The sequence below is a fragment of the Pituophis catenifer genome, unplaced genomic scaffold (genome assembly GCF_029215685.1).
Source record: "Pituophis catenifer annectens isolate HBS135680 unplaced genomic scaffold, rPitCat1.0.hap2 SCAF_10, whole genome shotgun sequence".
NCBI classification, from domain to species: Eukaryota; Metazoa; Chordata; class Lepidosauria; order Squamata; family Colubridae; genus Pituophis; species Pituophis catenifer.
The window spans coordinates 12,498,153-12,517,194 of NW_027256890.1; the positions used below are offsets into that span (position 1 = coordinate 12,498,153).

General features: G+C 45.9%; 1 protein-coding gene across 1 annotated transcript in view; it reads right to left on the bottom strand.

The window, feature by feature from the left end:
* The window catches only part of GCN1 (GCN1 activator of EIF2AK4), a 66,055-nt gene extending 47,662 nt beyond the window's left edge, over positions 1 to 18,393 (bottom strand). The window contains 13 exon segments of the mRNA XM_070951096.1: positions 1,697 to 1,795; positions 2,580 to 2,630; positions 3,259 to 3,387; positions 5,541 to 5,615; positions 7,575 to 7,683; positions 8,317 to 8,385; positions 9,550 to 9,684; positions 10,684 to 10,782; positions 11,921 to 12,029; positions 12,931 to 13,062; positions 15,422 to 15,485; positions 16,681 to 16,783; positions 18,352 to 18,393. Of these exon segments, the coding sequence (XP_070807197.1) occupies positions 1,697 to 1,795; positions 2,580 to 2,630; positions 3,259 to 3,387; positions 5,541 to 5,615; positions 7,575 to 7,683; positions 8,317 to 8,385; positions 9,550 to 9,684; positions 10,684 to 10,782; positions 11,921 to 12,029; positions 12,931 to 13,062; positions 15,422 to 15,485; positions 16,681 to 16,783; positions 18,352 to 18,369 (1,192 nt within the window). The 5' untranslated portion in view covers positions 18,370 to 18,393.
* Between the last annotated feature and the right edge of the window lie 649 nt (positions 18,394 to 19,042).

The window sequence follows — 19,042 nt, forward strand, 5'->3', positions numbered from 1 at the left end:
AGCAAGCGCATGTAACGTATCCTTCTCTTCCTGTTTTCCATATAACAACAACCCTGTGAGGTAAATTGGGCTGAGAGTGTGTGTGACTGGCCCAAAGTCATCCAGCTGGTTTTCATGCCTAAAGAGGGACTAGAATGCACAGGCTGTTTTCTAACCCAGGTGCCTTAACCACTCGTCCCAAACTAGCTGCGCCTTACTCCTGTTATTTCTCTCCTAATTTCTGTGGAAATGGAAAGGAGTTCCCATTTTTATATATAGTTTGTATTAAAGTTTATTTTTAAAGAGGGAGGGAGGGAGGAAGGAGAAAGAGGGAGGGAGGGAGGGAGGGAGGGAGGGAGGGAGGAGAAAGAGGGAGGGAGGAAGGATGGATGGATGGAAGGAAGGAGAAAGAGGGAGGGAGGAGGGAGGGAGGGAGGGAGGAGAAAGAGGGAGGGAGGAGGGAGGGAGGAAGGAAGGAGAAAGAGGGAGGGAGGAAGGAAGGATGGATGGAAGGAAGGAGAAAGAGGGAGGGAGGGAGGAGAAAGAGGGAGGGAGGAAGGATGGATGGATGGATAGATGGAAGGAAGGAGAAAGAGGGATGGAGGGAGGGAGGGAAGGAAGGAAGGAAGGAAGGAAGGAAGGAAGGAGAAAGAGGGAGGGAGGAAGGATGGATGGATGGAAGGAAGGAGAAAGAGGGAGGGAGGAGGGAGGGAGGAAGGAGAAAGAGGGAGGGAGGAGGGAGGGAGGGAGGAAGGAAGGAAGGAGAAAGAGGGAGGGAGGAAGGAAGGATGGATGGAAGGAAGGAAGGAAGGAGAAAGAGGGAGGGAGGGAGGAGAAAGAGGGAGGGAGGAAGGATGGATGGATGGATAGATGGAAGGAAGGAGAAAGAGGGATGGAGGGAGGGAGGGAGGGAAGGAAGGAAGGAAGGAAGGAAGGAAGGAAGGAAGGAAGGAAGGAGAAAGAGGGAGGGAGGAAGGATGGATGGATGGAAGGAAGGAGAAAGAGGGAGGGAGGAGGGAGGGAGGGAGGAAGGAGAAAGAGGGAGGGAGGAAGGAAGGAGAAAGAGGGAGGGAGGAAGGAAGGATGGATGGATGGATGGAAGGAAGGAAGGAAGGAAGGAAGGAAGGAAGGAAGGAAGGAGAAAGAGGGAGGGAGGGAGGAGAAAGAGGGAGGGAGGAAGGATGGATGGATAGATGGAAGGAAGGAGAAAGAGGGAGGGAGGGAGGGAGGGAGGGAGGGAAGGAAGGAAGGAAGGAAGGAAGGAAGGAAGGAAGGAAGGAGAAAGAGAAGAGGGAGGGAAGGAGATCACCACCAGTAAGTACAGCAGCCCAGATTCAGTTTAAAGGCTGAGTCAACAACTAAGGAAGATGATCTCCAAAAGGGCTAAAGCATTTTTTAAGCCAAGAACAGCCAGATAACATGGGGAAGCAACCCAGGCAGAAGCCTCCCTACTTAACTGAATTATAAGGAGAAGAAAGTACAGCACAATCAGATTTACAAAATTCTGTTAATCTCAGATAAAGGTAGCTTTCGCCTTCCCGTAGAGTGGATTTCCAGGTCTGGTATATCTGGGGGGTGGGGGGGGGGGGGTGACAAAAGAGTCTTAGCCAAAAGCTTCCTAGATTTGATTCCGGTAAAAGCTCGGCTTGCTAGAAATTCCACAGCCCGAATAGCTTTTTGGGGGTGGTCTTAGAAAGAATTGTCAAAATGTTCTTACCTTCCTGCTGAAGGAAAGGGATGAAGAGCTCAACCATGGTGCCACTGAGAACCTGATTGGATGCCCCCGAGACTGCATGATGGCTGCAACTACCAATCCCTAAAAGGAACGAGAGGCCACAAATTCAATTTTCCTTCCTTCATGAAAACAAAGGCGACGGCAACAATCTGGCAGCCGCCCAAATGACATACGCTCAATTTCAAAACCGATCCGGAGATTGGCCTCCTGAAAACCTGCCCCGCGCGTCCCGTTTTTGCCGAAACCAGGATGCGCGGAACGTTTGGGAGGCCTGCAGAGTGTTCCTGGGGCCTGGGGAGGGCAAAAACGTGCTGGGTTTAGGAGGCCAAAGATAGGCCTGTTTTTCACAAAAACGGGCCCAATTTTGCAAAAACGGAATACACAGAGGATTTGGGAGGCCTGCAGAGTGTTCCTGGGGGCTGGGGAGGGCAACAACCGGACGCATGGGGGATTTGGGAGTCCGGGCCTGTTTTTGGCCTCCCAAACCCCCCACATCACGGTTTTTGCCCTCCCCAGGCCCCAGGAGCACTCTGCAGGCCTCCCAAATCCTCTGTGTATTCCGTTTTTGCAAAATTGGGCCCGTTTTTGTGAAAAACAGGCCTATCTTTGGCCTCCCAAACCCAGCACGTTTCTGCCCTCCCCAGGCCCCAGGAGGACTCTGCAGGCCTCCCAAACCCTCTGCGCATCCCATTTTTGCAAAAACACGACACGCAGAGGGTTTGGGAGGCCTGCAAACTGATCCTGGAAGCCGGGGAGGGCAAAAACTTTTTTTTTCTTTTTTCCTCTTAGAAATCTTGGTGTGTCTTAATAGTCTGAAAAATACTGCAATTCCATTCTCTACGATAGTCTCTTTTAAGAACTTTACCTGAGAGGACACTGATTTTTTGAGCCACCACCGTCAGCTTTCCTTCCGCACCTGTCAAAATTGGAGTTGTGAGGTTAAGACAAGAGTTTTAAAGAAATAATCCTAAACTAGATTCACTCAGAATGGTGAAAGACGGTTTCGCCTGAATGATTTGTGGGCCTTTTGTTGGGATTTTAGGAGAAGGGAGGTCAGGTGCAAGAAAGCACGTAGAAAGAGAGAAGTATGTAAACCAGGAGTATTTATTTATTTATTTATTTATTTATTTATTTATTTATTTATTATTTATTTAATCAAATTTCTATACCGCCCTACTCCCGAAGGACTCAGGGCGGTGAACAGCCAAGATAAAATACAGATAATACAAATATTCAAAATCCCTTAAAATTATTAAATATTTTGGCCGAAACACAAATTAAAACACCCAATTTATAAAATCACGAATTAAAAAATTTAAAAAATAATTTAAAAGAGGGGAGTTAGGCCAGGCCAGCTTGCTGAAATGTCCCAACTTTGGCAACTTTTTAAGATTTATGGACTTCAATTCCCAGAATTCCTCAGACTGCAGGGCTGTCTATAGGGGAGGAACAATAAGGAAATCTGCTTGGGAAAATCACAATGGGTCTTTGCTTGTTTCTGGAGCCTGGCAAAGCCCTTTCCCCCCAAAGAAAGAATTACTGACCTCCCAAAATGGCGAAGAGGTGTTTCCCGAAGGCCTCCACGGTGGACGGGTCACTGCACTGCAGAGCCAAATTCTTTAGGGCAACTACGGCCTTGTCCATCAGGTGAGAACTGTTGGATTTCAACTGGCCTAAAAATCAAACACGGAAGCCGTTAAAAATGTAGGGATTTCTTTTGGGGAAGAGGTGCAACAGAAGGAGGATGCCGAATGGAAAAGAACTGTGCAGCCCATAGGCCAGAGATGGTCTATAAAATCACTCCATCCTGCCTGTTATAAGGGCAGGTGAAACTTCCCAGGGGATCATTCCTCAGATGTAGTTGCTGTCCCCTGGAATCATCGTATACCCGAGTCCTATACTGGCAATCCTCCATTTACAAGCATTTATTTATTTTATTTATTTATTTGTTTCAATTTCTATACCGCCCTTCTCCAAATAGGACTCAGGGCGGTGAACAGCCAGAGTAAAAAACAGGACATACAAAATTTAAAAACAGTTTAAAATAATTAGATATTTTGGCCGTAAATTAAAACAACCCGATTTAAAATCAATTTAAAATTTGACTCAAGCCAGCCCAGCTAATTGAAATAAATGGGTCTTCAGGGCCCGACGAAAAATCCGGAGGTCTGTTATTGTACGTAACTCTGGGGGGAGGTTGTTCCAGAGGGTGGGCACCGCCACAGAGAAGGCTCTCCCCCTGGGGGTCGCCAGCCAACATTGTCTGGCGGACGGCACCCTGAGGAGGCCCACTCTGTGCGAGCGTACTGGCCGGTGGGAGGCTATTGGTGGCAGAAGGCGGTCTCGTAGGTACCCCGGCCCTAAGCCATGGAGAGCTTTAAAGGTGGTCACCATTTTTTTTTTTAAATTTGATTTATATGCCGCCCTTCTCCGGAGACTCAGGGCGGCTTACAATGTGCTCAGCAATAGCCTTCATCCTTTTGTATGTTTATACAAAGTCAGCTTATTGCCCCCACAAACTGGGTCCTCATTTCACCTACCTTAGAAAGGATGGAAGGCTGAGTCAACCTTGAGCCTTGGCGAGATTCGAACCCTGCAGTAATTGCAGGCAGCTGGTCTTAATAACCAGCTTAATAACAGGGTGCCTTAAACCCCTGTACTACCAAGGCTCTTTTATTTGTTACATGAACAATGGAAAGGTAAAGTTTTCAATCTACTTGAAGCCACGAAGATGACCAGCGTTTCAAGGAAGGAAGCAAGAAATTAAAAAAGGGGAAATACAGGTAATCCTCAACATACAACAGTTCATTTACTGACTGTTCAGACTGTTACAACAGCCCTGGAAAAAGCGATTTACATGATCATTTTTCACCTTCACGACCGTTGCAACATTCCCATGGCCACATGATCACGGGATCCCCTTCCGCGACCTTCGGACAAGCCAAGTCAACGGGGAAGCCAGATCCACTGAACAAATTCGGCGTTACTAATTTAATAGCAGTAATTCGTTTTAACAACGGTGGCAAGAAAGGTCGTAAAGTGAGGCACTTAACAGCTGCCTCGTTCAGCGATGGAAATTTGGAGCTCAGTTGTGGTGGTTAAGTCGAGGACTACCCGTGTTCTCTCCTTGGTTAAAAGTAGTTTTTATTGAATATTAATATTAAAAAAGACATACGTAACATATACACAACAAACATTTATACAACATATACACAAAAAGAGTGTAATTTCTTCTTAAGCATTTTTTCAGAGTGACGTTCTACAATTCTACTTATGATATATTCCTTCACCTCTCTTTAATCTAATAATATTTTTTATTATCTATATATGTATCAATCGGTAATATATCCCCTATATTTTTTGTATATTACTGATTTTTAACCAATTATACCAATTATTCCATATTTTATAATAGTCTGATTCTTCTCTTTCTTGTAATTCTTTGGTTAACCAAAGAAATTTTGGTCTAACATCAAAAATGGTTGGAACAAATAACAAAAACACAGACTGAAAAAGAACCAGAAACATTTTTATTAGGAATATTTAACAAATCATACCCTAAGGATATCAAATATCTTACAATTCACATATTAACTGCTGCAAGAATAACCTACGCAAGAAATTGGAAACAAGAAAAAATACCAAGTGGAACAGAATAGGGAAAATTTTAGAATGCGCTGAAATGGATAGGTTAACCATGTTCTCTCCTATTGGAATTATAACACAGCTGCAAAGCCCACAATAATGAGAGGTTGAGGTGAAGAAGGTAGACGCCATAGAGAGAATCTTACCTAAAAGGAACATATACGTAAACATAAGCACTTACTGGCTAGTCCTTTCAGGATGTCCAGAGCGTACTGGCTGAGATCGAGGGTGACCGATGCCAGTAAACAAGAAATTGCTAAAGAAAAGAAAAAGAATGTTCAGTCCAAAAGCTTTCTGACTTGCCAACAGCCACACTAAAACCAACCACTGCAGCCAATTTTGCCTTCACAGCTGCGGAGGTGTTGTGACTCCGACCCCCGAGCCCATCTTATCGGAGGGAGAAGACTCCGAAAGTGAAGGAGAGGAGTTGGCAAGGCCTCCCTCTCCAGGACCCTCCTCTCTGGCAATGCCTCAGGTGTCTCCCAAAGGAGAAGAGATAGGCCAGGAGCCAGGCATCTCCGAGCAGCCGCAGTTAGACAGCGACGGAGATAAGTCTTGGCTGGATCCCCGCCAGCGTCAGAAAGACAAGCGCACGCAGCAGAGAAGGAGGCGTGCCAGAGATTAAGCTGAGTCACTGGACCACACCCCACAGGGGATAAAAGGGGGTGTGGTGGCCATTCAGGCTTTGTGACGGACAAAACTGAACAGCTAGCAAGTCATACTGTGTTCCTGAAACTTCGTTATATGCCTTCCTTGGATTTATTACGGACTGGACTTGACAATTCTTTGGCTTTGTGAATTTATTTTGGTTTATCCGACCGAGGAAGAACACCTCCCTCTGTGAGTAAAGTTTTTGGCAAGAAGCTACTGGGTTGCTGCCAATTCTGTTATCAAAGGAAATTATTGTCTGCAAGTTTATTTTAACTCCTGGCTGACTGTTTGTGTGCGTGTGTGAGACGGGGACAGAACAGGAGGTACCGATAGAAAAATAAAATAGGGACCCTCTGGAGCTGCCGGTAAGTAATGGACTGTCAGGCTTGTCCCAATTAGGTCCCTAGGAAAGAAAGACCCTCGACTCCCTTTGGTTGAAGTGATAGGTACTTTTATTAAGGATTGGTGGTTGCAGCAAAAGCGGTCTAGAACGGGGGTCAGCAACCCGCGGCTCTGGAGTTGCATGTGGCTCTTTCATCCCTCTGCTGAGGCTCCTTGTTGCCGGTCGGCTCCACAACTGATAGGGCTTTCGGTTAGGACAGGTAGAGGAAAAAGGACGCCGCGCTAGGAGGAGACTCTATGGTGGGGGGACCGGAGTTCCGGTCGGCAGAGGGAAAAGGACACTGTGCTAGGAGGAGACTCCATGGTGGGGGAACTGGACTTCCGGTTGGCTCCAGAAATGAACGGGGGGCTTCTGGTTAGGACCTTTGTGGCTCTTTTGAGTGTTTAAGGTTGCTGACCCCTGGTCTAGAACAAAAGGTCCAACGCAAAAGGTTACAGATTTTCCCCTTCCTGGAACCTACAATGCCAGTCCTAAATAAATACCAATTTTCTACTCCTGCTGGTGTCAGCATCCCAGCACTGACATATAAAGAGAGGAGAAGCTTGAACTTTTGCCTACTAAATCCCTTTGAAGATTCTGTCTCCTCGGAGATGGGAGAGGGGGGGAGACATTCCTGTGATCTGACGAAGAAGAGATCAGGAATGTGACTTGGAAGATAGCCAATGAGAAGCAGAGAATTGGGGATCGGAAATTTAATTTAATTTAATTTAATTTAATTTCCAATTTATATAAGGGAGGGATTGGGGGGCAAAGGTCAGTACTGACCGCGAAAGAGCCAGGGTCAGATCGCTGTGCTCAAATAAAGAGAAAATTTCCTTAAAGATCGGCAGTTTGGAGATTCATTTATTTTGAGATAGCATCGAAATCTGACAGCTGGGATCTCCTATCAGCTGGATTCGGATCAGAGGTGGTATTCAGCCGATTCGGACTGGTTTGGGCGAAGCAGTAGTGGGCGCAATCCTGTCCTATATCGCTGTTTTTGACATTGCATGCAAGCACGGATGGCGCATGAGAGCGAAGCAAGCATACACGCACGCGCGCTCCCATTTCCGGTGCTGAGCGAACCGTTTGCTGCAGTGTATGAATCCCACCTCTGATTCTGATCTACTCCTACCAGCTATGCTTCACAAGGTGCTCCATCTGTTTCCCTCAGTCACTCACTTTCAATGGCGTTCTCCGGGCTCCTCAAGAGAGATTTCTGCAAAGCTGGCAACATGAGGTCCTTGAATTCGGAATGAGACACATACCGGAGCAGAGGCGCGCAATTGTCCTGCAAGGAACCAGCACCGTTTTAACAGCAATAGCACTTAAGACTTATATATACCGCTTCACAGTGCTTGAGGTTTACACAGTCAGCCTATTGCCTCCAGCAATCTGGGCAACCTTTGGGAGGTTCACGTTAGTGACCGTTCGGAGTTGCAACGGAACTGAAAAAAGTGACTTGATGACCATTTTTCACACTTAGGACCGCGGCAGCATCCCCATGGTCACGTGATTTACATTCGGATGCTTGACAACTGGTCCCTATTTACGACGGTCGCAGTGCCCCAAGGTGCACGCAATTTCTGACCACCTGACAAGTAAAGTCAATGGGATAGCCAAGTTCACTTAACAACCGTGTGACTACCTTGACAGCTGCAGTGATTCACTTAACAAACGCGGCCAGAAAAGCTGTAAAATGGGAGCAAAGCTTACTGAGCAAATTTCTCACTTAGCAACATGAATTCTGGGTTCAACTGTCGTCGTAAGTGGAGGACGGCCTGCACCTCTGATGCCACAGGCAAAGCAGACTCTGGTCTACAAAAGCTTTGCTTATGGCACCGCGAGACTACGCAGAGTTTACTGGGGCCAAATTAGCACCTGACTTCATGTTTTGAGGGGACTTTTGAGGAATTTCTCTCACCAAGACGTGTTTATGAGGCTTGGTCTTGCTCATCAGGAGGGTCTTCACGTAGAAAGCAAGCAGGGCAGCCTGAATAACGAAAATAGTCATGATACTGACATGTAACAACACACATCACTTCATAGTAGGTCAGGGAATGTGGGTTCGCTAGGAAAATCACAAACGTTATACAGCCTCTGTTTCAGCGGTGAAATTCAAAAATTTTCCCTACCGGTTCTGGGGGCGTGGCTTGGAGGGCGTGGCTTGGTAGGGGAGTCATGTGACTGGGTGAATATGGCCAACTTTTTTTTTTTTTTAGCATTTTTTAACTAAAAAAAGTTAAAAACATTTCCGCCAATCAGCTGTGCCAAGCGATCGTGGGAACCTTTTTTTTAAAAAAAACTTTTTTAAAGCATTTTTTTTTAAACTACCTATTCGCCTGAACTGGTAGCATTTTTTACTACCAGTTTGGGCGAACAGGCCCAAACCGGTAGCATTTCACCCCTGCTTTGTTTATAACTTTGGGTGTGTGTGTGTGGGGGGGGGGGGAGTCACATTGGTACTTGGTTCCACTCTGGCTTAAGATCCAGTTCCACTCCAGTTAGTGTGGAGTTAACCTTAACTTAACAACATATACAGAACAGCTGCAGGAATTGCGTATGTCTAACCTAGTGAAAAGAAGGACGAGGGGGGACGCGATAGCAGTCTTCCAATATTTGAGGGGCTGCCACAAAGAAGAGTTGGGGGTCCACTTACTCTCCAAAGCACCAGAAGCCCAAAAAATAAACAATGAATGGAAACTAAACGAGTAGAGAACCAATCTAGAATTAAGGAGAAATTTCCCGACAGTTAGAACAATTAATCAGTGGAAGAGATCGCCTTCAGAAGTTGTGAATGCTTCAGGTTTTTAAGAAGAGATCGGACAACCGTCTGTCTGAAGTGGTGTAGGGTTTCCTGCCTGAGCGGGGGGCTGGACTAGAAGACCTCCAAAGTCCCTTCCAATTCTATTGTTCTGTTCCTATTCCTATTCTGTTCAATGCAGTGGTTCACTTAACAGTCGTGGCAAGAAAGGTTGTAAAATGAGGCAAAGCTCACAACCATCGTCTCGCTTAGCAATGGAAACTTTGGGCTCGGTTGCGGTCATTAAGTCGAGGTCTACTTGTCTCTCGCCCTACCGCACCGCTCGCCATTTGCTGAGCAGCCGTTATCTTCCTCCAACCCCAAATGGCCTTTTTTTTAAAAAAAAAAACTTGCCTTGTGTTTGTTGATGGTACTGAGATCTTTCTGGCTAGTACAGAACTGCACGAGTAGGCCCAGCATGATCGCATATCCCTGATTGGCTTCCAAATGAAGAATGATGGAGAGATACTGATCCACCAGCCCAGGATTCTGAGGTCAAAAGAAGAAGAAGAAGAAAAATAACTGCTTATGAGAAGCCAAACAGAAGAGCCTGCTTTGACCTGCAATCCCTATACCCCCAATGCAGATTTTTTTTTTTTTGTATTTGTTGTTGTTGTTAGTTGCGAAGTTGTGTCCGACCCATTGCGACCCCATGGACGACATTCCTCCAGGCCTTCCTGTCCTCTACCATCCTCTGGAGTCCATTGAAGCTCACGCCGACTGCTTCAGTGACTCCATCCAGCCACCTCGTTCTCTGCCGTCCCCTTCTTCTTCTTTTGCCCTCCATCGTTCCCAGCATTAGGCTCTTCTCCGTGGAGTCCTTCCTTCTCCTTAGGTGGCCAAAATATTTGAGTTTCCTCTTCAGGATCTGGCCTTCTAAAGAGCAGTCAGGGTTGATCTCCTCTAGGACTGACCGGTTGGATCACCTTGCACTCACTCACTCACTCACTCACTCACTCACTCACTCACTCACTCACTCACTCACTCTGTCTGTCTGTCTATCTATCTATCTATCTATCTATCTATCTATCTATCTATCTATCTATCTGTTGTTGTTGTTGTTAGTTGCGAAGTTGTGTCCGACCCAGGTTTTCCTGTCCTCTACCATCCCTTGGAGCCCATTGAAGCTCACAGCTACAGCTTCAGTGACTCCATCCAGCCACCTCGTTCTCTGCCATCGTCCCCTTCTTCTTTTGCCCTCAATCGTTCCCAGCATTAGGCTCTTCTCCAGGGAGTCCTTCCTTCTCATTAGGAGGCCAAAGCATTTGAGTTTCCTCTTCAGGATCTGGCCTTCTAAAGAGCAGTCAGTCAGGGTTGATCTCCTCTAGGACTGACCGGTTGGATCGCCTTGCAGTCCAAGGGACACTGCCTCAATGTATTGGATCATGATTTCTTCCAAGCCCGGTCAAGATATACAATCTCAACACACCCGGAGATGGACAGGCCTAATTGAAACGCGGATGGCGTTTGCCGAAAATGTAACTTCACCTCTTTCCAGAGTCTGTTCAATTTCTTCACGGCGCCATTCACCACAGGTTTGCGGGACCCGCCCAGGATCTCCAACAGAAGGAAACACTGAACTTCAACCTGTTAATAAAGACAAGCCAAGGGATCATTTAATATCACGGACAATCCTTGATCTGTTTCTAGCTTGTGGACACTGCTGGTCAGCAGCCATATTTCATGGGGTCATTATTTTGAAGCAAGCAAGGGCTGAGGGGACCAGGAAGTCTGCCTCAGTCTTCCCCAGGATGATGCCCTCCCGGTATTTTGGACTACTAGAACTCTTGTCATCCCTCCAGATATTTTGGCCTAGGAAACTCATCATCTACAACTTCCATTGTTTTTGAATGCTATCGTATTTTTCAGACGATAAGACACACCTGACTATAAGACGCATGTAAATTTAGAAGAGGAAAACAACAAAAAATGGTTTTGGCCTCCGCATGCCCCACTTTTGGCACGCGACAGCAAAAAGGTTAGCCATTACTGGTCTATACTATCAAATAATCAAATGTAGAATGTTTTACCTACAGGGCCTACAGCATGATGCCTGCAAGTCCCAAGTCATCCATTAGTCCTCAACAACTGCAGTGATTTGCTTAACAATCGGGGCGAGAAAGATCGTAAAACGGGGCAAAACTCAACTTAACAACTGTCTTGCTTAAACAACGAAAACTTGGGGTCCAGTTCCTAAAGGACCACAAAGGACTACCTGTAATCCAACCAAGATTAAGGTCTCACAGGAGAATCAAGGCATGGATCTGCATGATGGCCAATGGGACATTGGGGTTGGAGAGCGGAAGGGGAGGGTGTTGGAAGGAGGGGCCAGTTTGGCTGTCTGTCAGGTTTCGTTGCTATCTTAAATAAACTTCATTTTCAAACGCAAAGTCTCTAATGAATCTTTTTTCTTTATTTAAGAATAGAGAACGACATTTCTGAACTCTGTTGCAGCCAAACTGGCTCCTCCTTCCAACACCCTCCCCTTCCGCTCTCCAACCCCAATGTCCCATTGGCCATCATGCAGATCCATCTCTTCATCCCAAGCACGTTCTTTCACAGGAATTTGCCCCCTCCCTCGGTCACCCAGGTAACACTATCTGCTGTATGCAGAAAACTAGGTAAAAGTTCATCTCAGCAATAAATCAACGCTTCTTCTCTTTCATTGATTTCAATCATGTCAGCGGTGGAAAAGAGCCTAATTTGGAACGCTGACACTTCATACCAGTTTCTCCCACGTCTCTCCATGCCTCTTGTCTTGCGTCGGGAAGACAATGCGAACGAGCAGGCAGGTCCATGAGAGAGCCAGCGAAGCAGCAGAAGCACTGCTCTTGCTGTGACAAGGAAAAAAACAAGGGAATTATATATTTCAGGGTTTTGGCAGCATCATGTGATTCCCATCGCTGCGTGCAGACGGGAAAGTTAAGTCAAACGTTACAGAGTAAGCCAAAGGATTGCAGCTGTACCAAGACGCACACTTCTACTGTACCATCGATTCACGTGAATTCATTTCATTGCCCCATGCTACAATTTGATTACAACTTCCTCAACCGCTTGTATAATGGCCAGGGACAAATAAAGCCCAAGGCATCTGATCATCTCATCATCATCTTCTTTTAATGACCCTGTAATCCCCCGCCAGCAGCCAGCGGATCTGGCAGCCGATTCGGAGAGTGAGGAGGTTGGGGAGGAACGTGGGCCAGTCCTGGAGTCTGGGGAAGTGCTCTGTGTCGGAGGCAGAGATGGGGCCAGGACCGTCTGACAGTTATCAGCTGCCTTCGGAGTCAGACATCAGTGAGGCAGATGAACAGCTGGAGCCTGTTCCCAGTGTGTGCATGCACAGAGTTGCCAGACGAAGGGAACAGCTAAAGAACAAGGGTCAACTCAGGAGTAAGGCCACAGGTGGATGGTGAATGGCCCCTCCCAGAGGGAATAAAGAGGCGCGAAGGGGAGGGGAGTTTGCAGGAGACAATTAGTTCATTTGGGTGAAGAGTTGTTCCTGCATTCTTGCCAAGTATTGTCAGTTACAGCGTGGAGTCTGAAAGATATTGGCCTGGCCACTCTCCAAGCCTGATAAAGGTCAGTAATTGGGAACTAATCCCAAAAGCACTTTTTTTCCAAAAGGCAACTGGACTTTCTTGGGTTTTTTTTTTTTTTAAAACATTTCGCTTCTCGCCCAAGAAGCTTCTTCAGTTCTGTTCCCAAAGAGATCTTTGCTCAGCGCGCATCTCTCACCTGGATCCCCCAGACTTGCTGCTGATTCCTGAAGATTGCAGGGAGCACAAAAGATTCTTCGCGGTCACTTCCGGCTGGCATTCGGCAAGCTGCCGAAGAGCTGTTTGAAGGGCTCTGTGTGATGCGGCATCTCTAGCAAAAATGCGGCAATTGAGAGACAGGAAGGGGAGAGATTGTGAGCTGAAAAATTTTGGTTCTGAAATATCCTGCCCTCAATCAAGCTTTCCTAATAACCTGCCTGTTTATTTCTATAGCAAAGGTTTATTCTTTAGCAAAGGTTGAAGGTAACCTTTGCTAAAGAGGATTAGGGGCTTGGAGGCTAAAACATATTTATTTTATTTATTTATTTTTTTATTTTTCATATTTGTATACCGCCCTACTCCCGAAGGACTCAGGGCGGTGAACAGCCATAATAAATACAAATACATATAGAAGTTAAAAACTATTAAGAAACAGATTAAGTAATTTAGGCTCAAAGATTAAAAAACAACCAAATTTATCTAAAGAGGTTTAAAACCCCATTTAAAGGACAGTTTAAAAGCCAATTAAAAAGGGAGAGTTAGGCCAGACCAGCTTGTTGGAATAGAAATGTTTTCAGGGCTCGGCGGAATATGCGTAAGTCTTGGATGTTTCGTAACTCTGGGGGAAGCCCGTTCCAGATGGTAGGTGCCCCCACAGAAAAGGCTCTCCCCCTGGGGGCCGTCAGTCGACATTGTTTGGCCGACGGTACCCTGAGGAGTCCCTCTCTATGGGAGCGAACTGGTCGGTGAGAGGCTATTGGTGGCAGGAGGCGGTCTCGTAAGTACCCTGGTCCTGAGCCATATGAAGAATGGCTGCAGGAATTGGGTATATCTAATCTGGTGAAAAGGAGGATTGGCGTGACATGATAGCAGTCTTCCGATATTTGAGGGGCTGCCACAAAGAAGAGGGGATAAACCCCTTCTCCAAAGCACCTGAACGCAGGACAAGGAACAATGGATGGAAATTAATCAAGGAGAGAAGCAACCTAGAACTAAGGAGGAATTTCCTGACAGTGAGAACAATTAACCAGTGGAACTCCTTGCCTCCAGAAATTGTGGGCGCTTTTAAGAGATTGGGCAGCCACCTGTCTGAAATGGTACAGGGTCTCCTGCTTGAGCAGAGGGTTGGACTAAAAGACCTCCAAAGTCCTTTCCAGTTCTGTTATTCTGTTGTAATATTTTTACAATTATATTTATAACTATACAATATGTCTGAGTTCCCCTTTGTAACACAGAAGACGTTACAACGTACATTTTAAAAAGTAGTAAAGAGAACTGTGTTTTGTATTTCCATCTCTTTTAGATAAAGTCAAAATATGAGCCAGACTTGCAAATTTCTGAATAAAAGCACTCTTTCATAATTAATCCACAAAATGAATGCTGGGCAGGAATTCTGCATCCAGAAGGAACAAGTTGTGCAATGCTATTGTACATGATCACTAGTTAAAAGTTTCATCTGTGAACTGAAAACATATTTCTTTATTTATAGGAATCTGCTTTGCTTTGTCTTCGGTCCTTATAAACAATTTTGCAGCAGACATGTTAAAGATAAAAAATGCTTTTTCAAAACAATCTCATTTACTGTGTATTCTGGCAGTCTGGTGAGACCATATAATTTTTTTAAAAGAATGGTTTGGAAAAAATCAAGTTTTTAATATTATTATAGCTTCATTGATTAGCCTATAGGCCATATCAAAGCACAAGGTTCATAAATAAAATTGTATACATATTGGCTAAGCACCCTACATTACAATAAAAAGGTAAAGGTTCCCTTCACACATATGTGCTAGTCGTTCCCGACCCTAGGGGGCGCTGCTCATCTCCGTTTCAAAGCCGAAGAGCCAGCGCTGTCCAAAGACATCTCCGTGGTCATGTGGCCGGCATGACTCAACGCCAAAGACGCACAGAACACTGTTACCTTCCCACCAAAGGTGGTCCCTATTTTTCTACTTGCATTTTTTACCTGCTTTCGAACTGCTAGGTTGGCAGAAGCTGGGACAAGTAACAGGAGCTCACCCCATTACGCAGTACTACTGTGTTTCCCCCAAAATAAGACCCTGTCTTATATTTTTTTGATCCTTGAAATAAGCGCTTGGCCTTATTGTCATGCGCTCAAAAGCCCGATTGGCCTTATTATCAGAGCATGTCTTATTTTGGGGAAAACAGGTTAGGGATTCAAACCACTGAATTGCCGACCTTTTGATCAACAGCTCAGCGTCTTAGCCACTGAACCACTGCATCCCTATTACATTACAATACTATACAATAAAACACAAATAATATCTCACAGAAAAAAATGAAGGCCAATCGGAACAGTGCTAAAAAAAAAAAAAAAAAGCAGACAATTTTAAATGAGAGAGAAGCCTTATCATTAAGCCTCTAAATCTGCTTCCATACACCGCGCCAGAACAAATAAACATTATCTGAACCGGAGGGCAAAGTCTCCCGACTATCCAGTTTGACACAATTACCTGTATCGATGCAGAGTGAGGCAGAAAAGTTTACACAGTCCCTTCACTGCGCCTTCTGGCAGATCTACGAAAGACCAAACCAAATTCAACACAGTACTTCAATGAAAAGCAGTGCTTAAAATCAAAAACAATGTTTTAACACCCTACGTCAGGGGTGTCAAACTCAATTTCATAGAGGGCCGCATCAGGGTTGTGTTTAACCTTGAGGGGGGGGCGCGGGGGGGCATGGCCAGCTGAACAATCGTGTCAGGGGCGCCTGTGGCGGCCCAAACGTTCTGCCAGCGAAAACAGGCTCCCGAGCTCCGTTTTCGCCTGCAACTGCCTCCTGCAACACTCTGCCAGCAAAAACAGAGCCCTCGCAAGTTCTGTTTTCGCTGGGAAAGGCATAGCGGGCCGGTCCTTCCCAATTTCCAAGGCAGCCCCGCGGGACAGATCTAAGCACCCAGTGGACCTGATCCGGACCCCGAGCCTTGAGTTTGACATCCCTGTCCTATTATTTTCTATTTTCCCCACAAACGTCAACCAACGTTGATCAAAAAGCATCCACAAAAGAAACGTAAAACAAAATGGATGGGCAACATCAGCAAGTATGGCGGGCCCAATTGGCAATGAAAAGCTCAGGACTGTTGGGTTGGGAACATGAGGAAGAGGCCTTCATCCTGCAATGGGTAGACAGTGGCTAAAATGATGATGATGATGATGATGATGATGATGATGATGAACCAATGGGCAATTAGGTCCAGAGGCAGAGAAGCCGTTTCACACATTGCAATTCTGATGAAAACACCCACCCTCACATCCAGAGATTCTATTGAGATTTAATTAAACCTTTTTAGACCCTTTTCTATTCAGTGCTACAAGTAGCCCTCAACTTACAACTTTGGTTTAGTGACCAAAGTTAAAATGGCACTGGGAAAAGTGATTTATGACCATTTTTTTCACACGTATGATCTTTGCAGCAACCCTGTGGTCACGTTATCGAAATATGGATGCTTGGCGGCTGGCCTGGATTTATCACTGTTGCAGCGGCCCAGAGACCTCCAACTTTTGTCATTTTTCGCGCAAACAAATTCAATTCAAATCCAGATTAACAAGTGTATTATTAACAGCTTCGGTGATTCAACTTAACAACTGTGGCAAGAAAGGTTGTAAAACGAGGAAAGGCTCGCTTCTCAACTGTCTCACTTAGCAGCAGAAATGTGGGGTTCAACTGTGTTCATAAATCAAGGACGACCCATATTCTGACATCGTATAAGTACCTTTCCCAGTAATGCATCTTCCAAGTTCGCTGAGGATTTCTCTGCGCTCCTTCACGCTGGAGGTGGTCACTTTCACTGCAAATCTCTTCAGCGTTTCAGAAACCTAAACAAATGTTAAGAGATTTGGGGTAGGGGAAGAGAAGATCGTTCCTGTGAGGTCCCTTTTGGAGATGCAAAAGATAATCAAAAGGATCAAGAATAATCCAGTAAAGATCATCAAAGATCCCTGTGTTCAACAGGTGAAGAGACACAGGGCAGAAAGCACAGCTCCACAACACAGCTCCTTTCAGCAGTTCCAAGAAGGCTCCACAGTGTCTTATATTTTTCTGAACCCTGAAATAAGCGCTTGGCCTTATTGCCATGCGCTCAAAAGCCCGATTGGGCTTATTATCAAGGGATGTCTTATTTTGGGGGGGAAACAGGGTTTTTATGTTGTTTGTATTTTTTCTCACGGATTGCACCAGTGAGGCTAAAACCAATTCCGTTGTCTACATGATATACAAATGACAATAAAAGGCTATACCAGTGGTTCCCAGGCCCCAAAAGAGGGGCAATTTGATTTTTAACGGGGGCAATTGGAACCTTGTTTAAACCAAGTTAATGGCCTTTAAGACTTCCTCCAAGTGAGTAGGAGTTCACTTTTTGAATAATAAGAATTATATGTCACGTTTGGAGGGGGGGGCGGAGGGCATCAGGATTTTAGAGATACTTAGGTGGGGCATGGCCAAAAAAAAAAAAGGGTTGGGAACCACTGGGCTATACTCTACTACTTATAGTATACTATACACCATCGTTAAGTCATTAGTAGTAATGACTTAACGATGGCGGGGACTCGCTTAACAAAAGCGGCAAGGTAAGTCTATAGAGCCTTGGTAGTACAGTGGTTTAAAGCACCCTGTTATTAACACAGCTGCCTGCAATTACTGCAGGTTCGAATCTCTCCAAGGCTCAAGGTTGACTCAGCCTTCCATCCTTTCTAAGGTAGGTTAAATGAGGACCCAGTTTGTGGGGGCAATAAGCTGACTTTGTATAAATATACAAAAGTATGAAGGCTATTGCTTAACGCATTGTAAGCCGCCCTGAGTCTCCGGAGAAGGGCGGCATATAAATCAAATTAAAAAAAAAAAAAAAGTCGTAAAATGGGGACAGGGGAAAAAACACTCCCTGAACAGATTTCTCGCTTAATGATGTGAATTTGTGTGTGTGTGTGTGTGTGTTTGTGTGTGTGTGTGTGAGAGAGAGACAGACAGACAGACAGACAGAGGTCGTAAACCGAGGACTACCTGTCCTGCTTCTCCCCCCCCCTCCAGGCCGACTTTCAAGGCCCCCCCCCCCGCCATTGCCCGGGGCTTGTTGACTACAAAACCCATCATCCCCCTCCTGATGGCTACCCCGACGCCCGTGCTGGGAACCATGGGGCTACCATGGGGCTCCTGATAGTGCTGGGATCCATAGAGAGAGAGAGAAAGAGAGGCTCCTTGCGGCCCTCTGCAACCCGCACGGAGCCTCCTTAGAACCGACCCAAGCGAGGAGCCGTGAAGCCGCCCGCTCGCTCCAAGGCCGACGGAAGGAAACGCGGCTTCTCGCCCGAGGAACAGAGCCGAGCCGGGCGGCGGGCGGGTTGCTTTGCCCGGCTTCTCTTTTTTTCTTTCGGCCTTCGGTAGAACCCACCTGCGTGTCAGCCGCCATCGCGCCGGCTCCGCCCGGAAATTGTTCCGCTTCACTTCCGGCGCGGGTTGATGGCGTCACGAAACGCGCGCTCGAGTGGCGGGGAGAAGAGAAACCTTCGAGATACTTGAAGACAGGCGGAGGCCCGAGCGCGCCTGCGCAATGAGCTTCCTCCTCCTTTCCTCCCCCCCTTTGGGAGCAATGTGAGGGGAATTGGGTGTTTTTGACTCGTCAAAAAAAAAAAGGGAAACGGCCAGATTTTCCTTCACTCTTATTTTATTTCATCCCTTTATTTATTTTATCCCTTCCCTTTCCCTTATTTTTATTTCTATCCTTTCCCTTATTCATCAGCCTCGATGGGTTTTTCCCTTATTCGAATCATGGCATAAATTTCCAGACCTCCCTTGAATTCTTACCAGTTTCAAAATACAGTATTTTTAAAATTACATGCTGTTGGGAGATCCCAGAAGGGCTTTTTTTTCAGGACTTTCTGGGTTTTTTTTCCTTTGAAGAGGTTTCGCTTTCTCATCCAAGGAGCTTCCTCAACTCTGACTGGAGTGTAAAGGATCTGAAGAAGCTCCTTGGAGGAGAAGTGAAACCTCTTCAAAAGAAATAAAAAACAAGAAAGTCCAATGGCCTTCTGAAAAAAAGCACCTTTGGGACAACCGTGACCTGGAGAACTGAGAATCCCTAC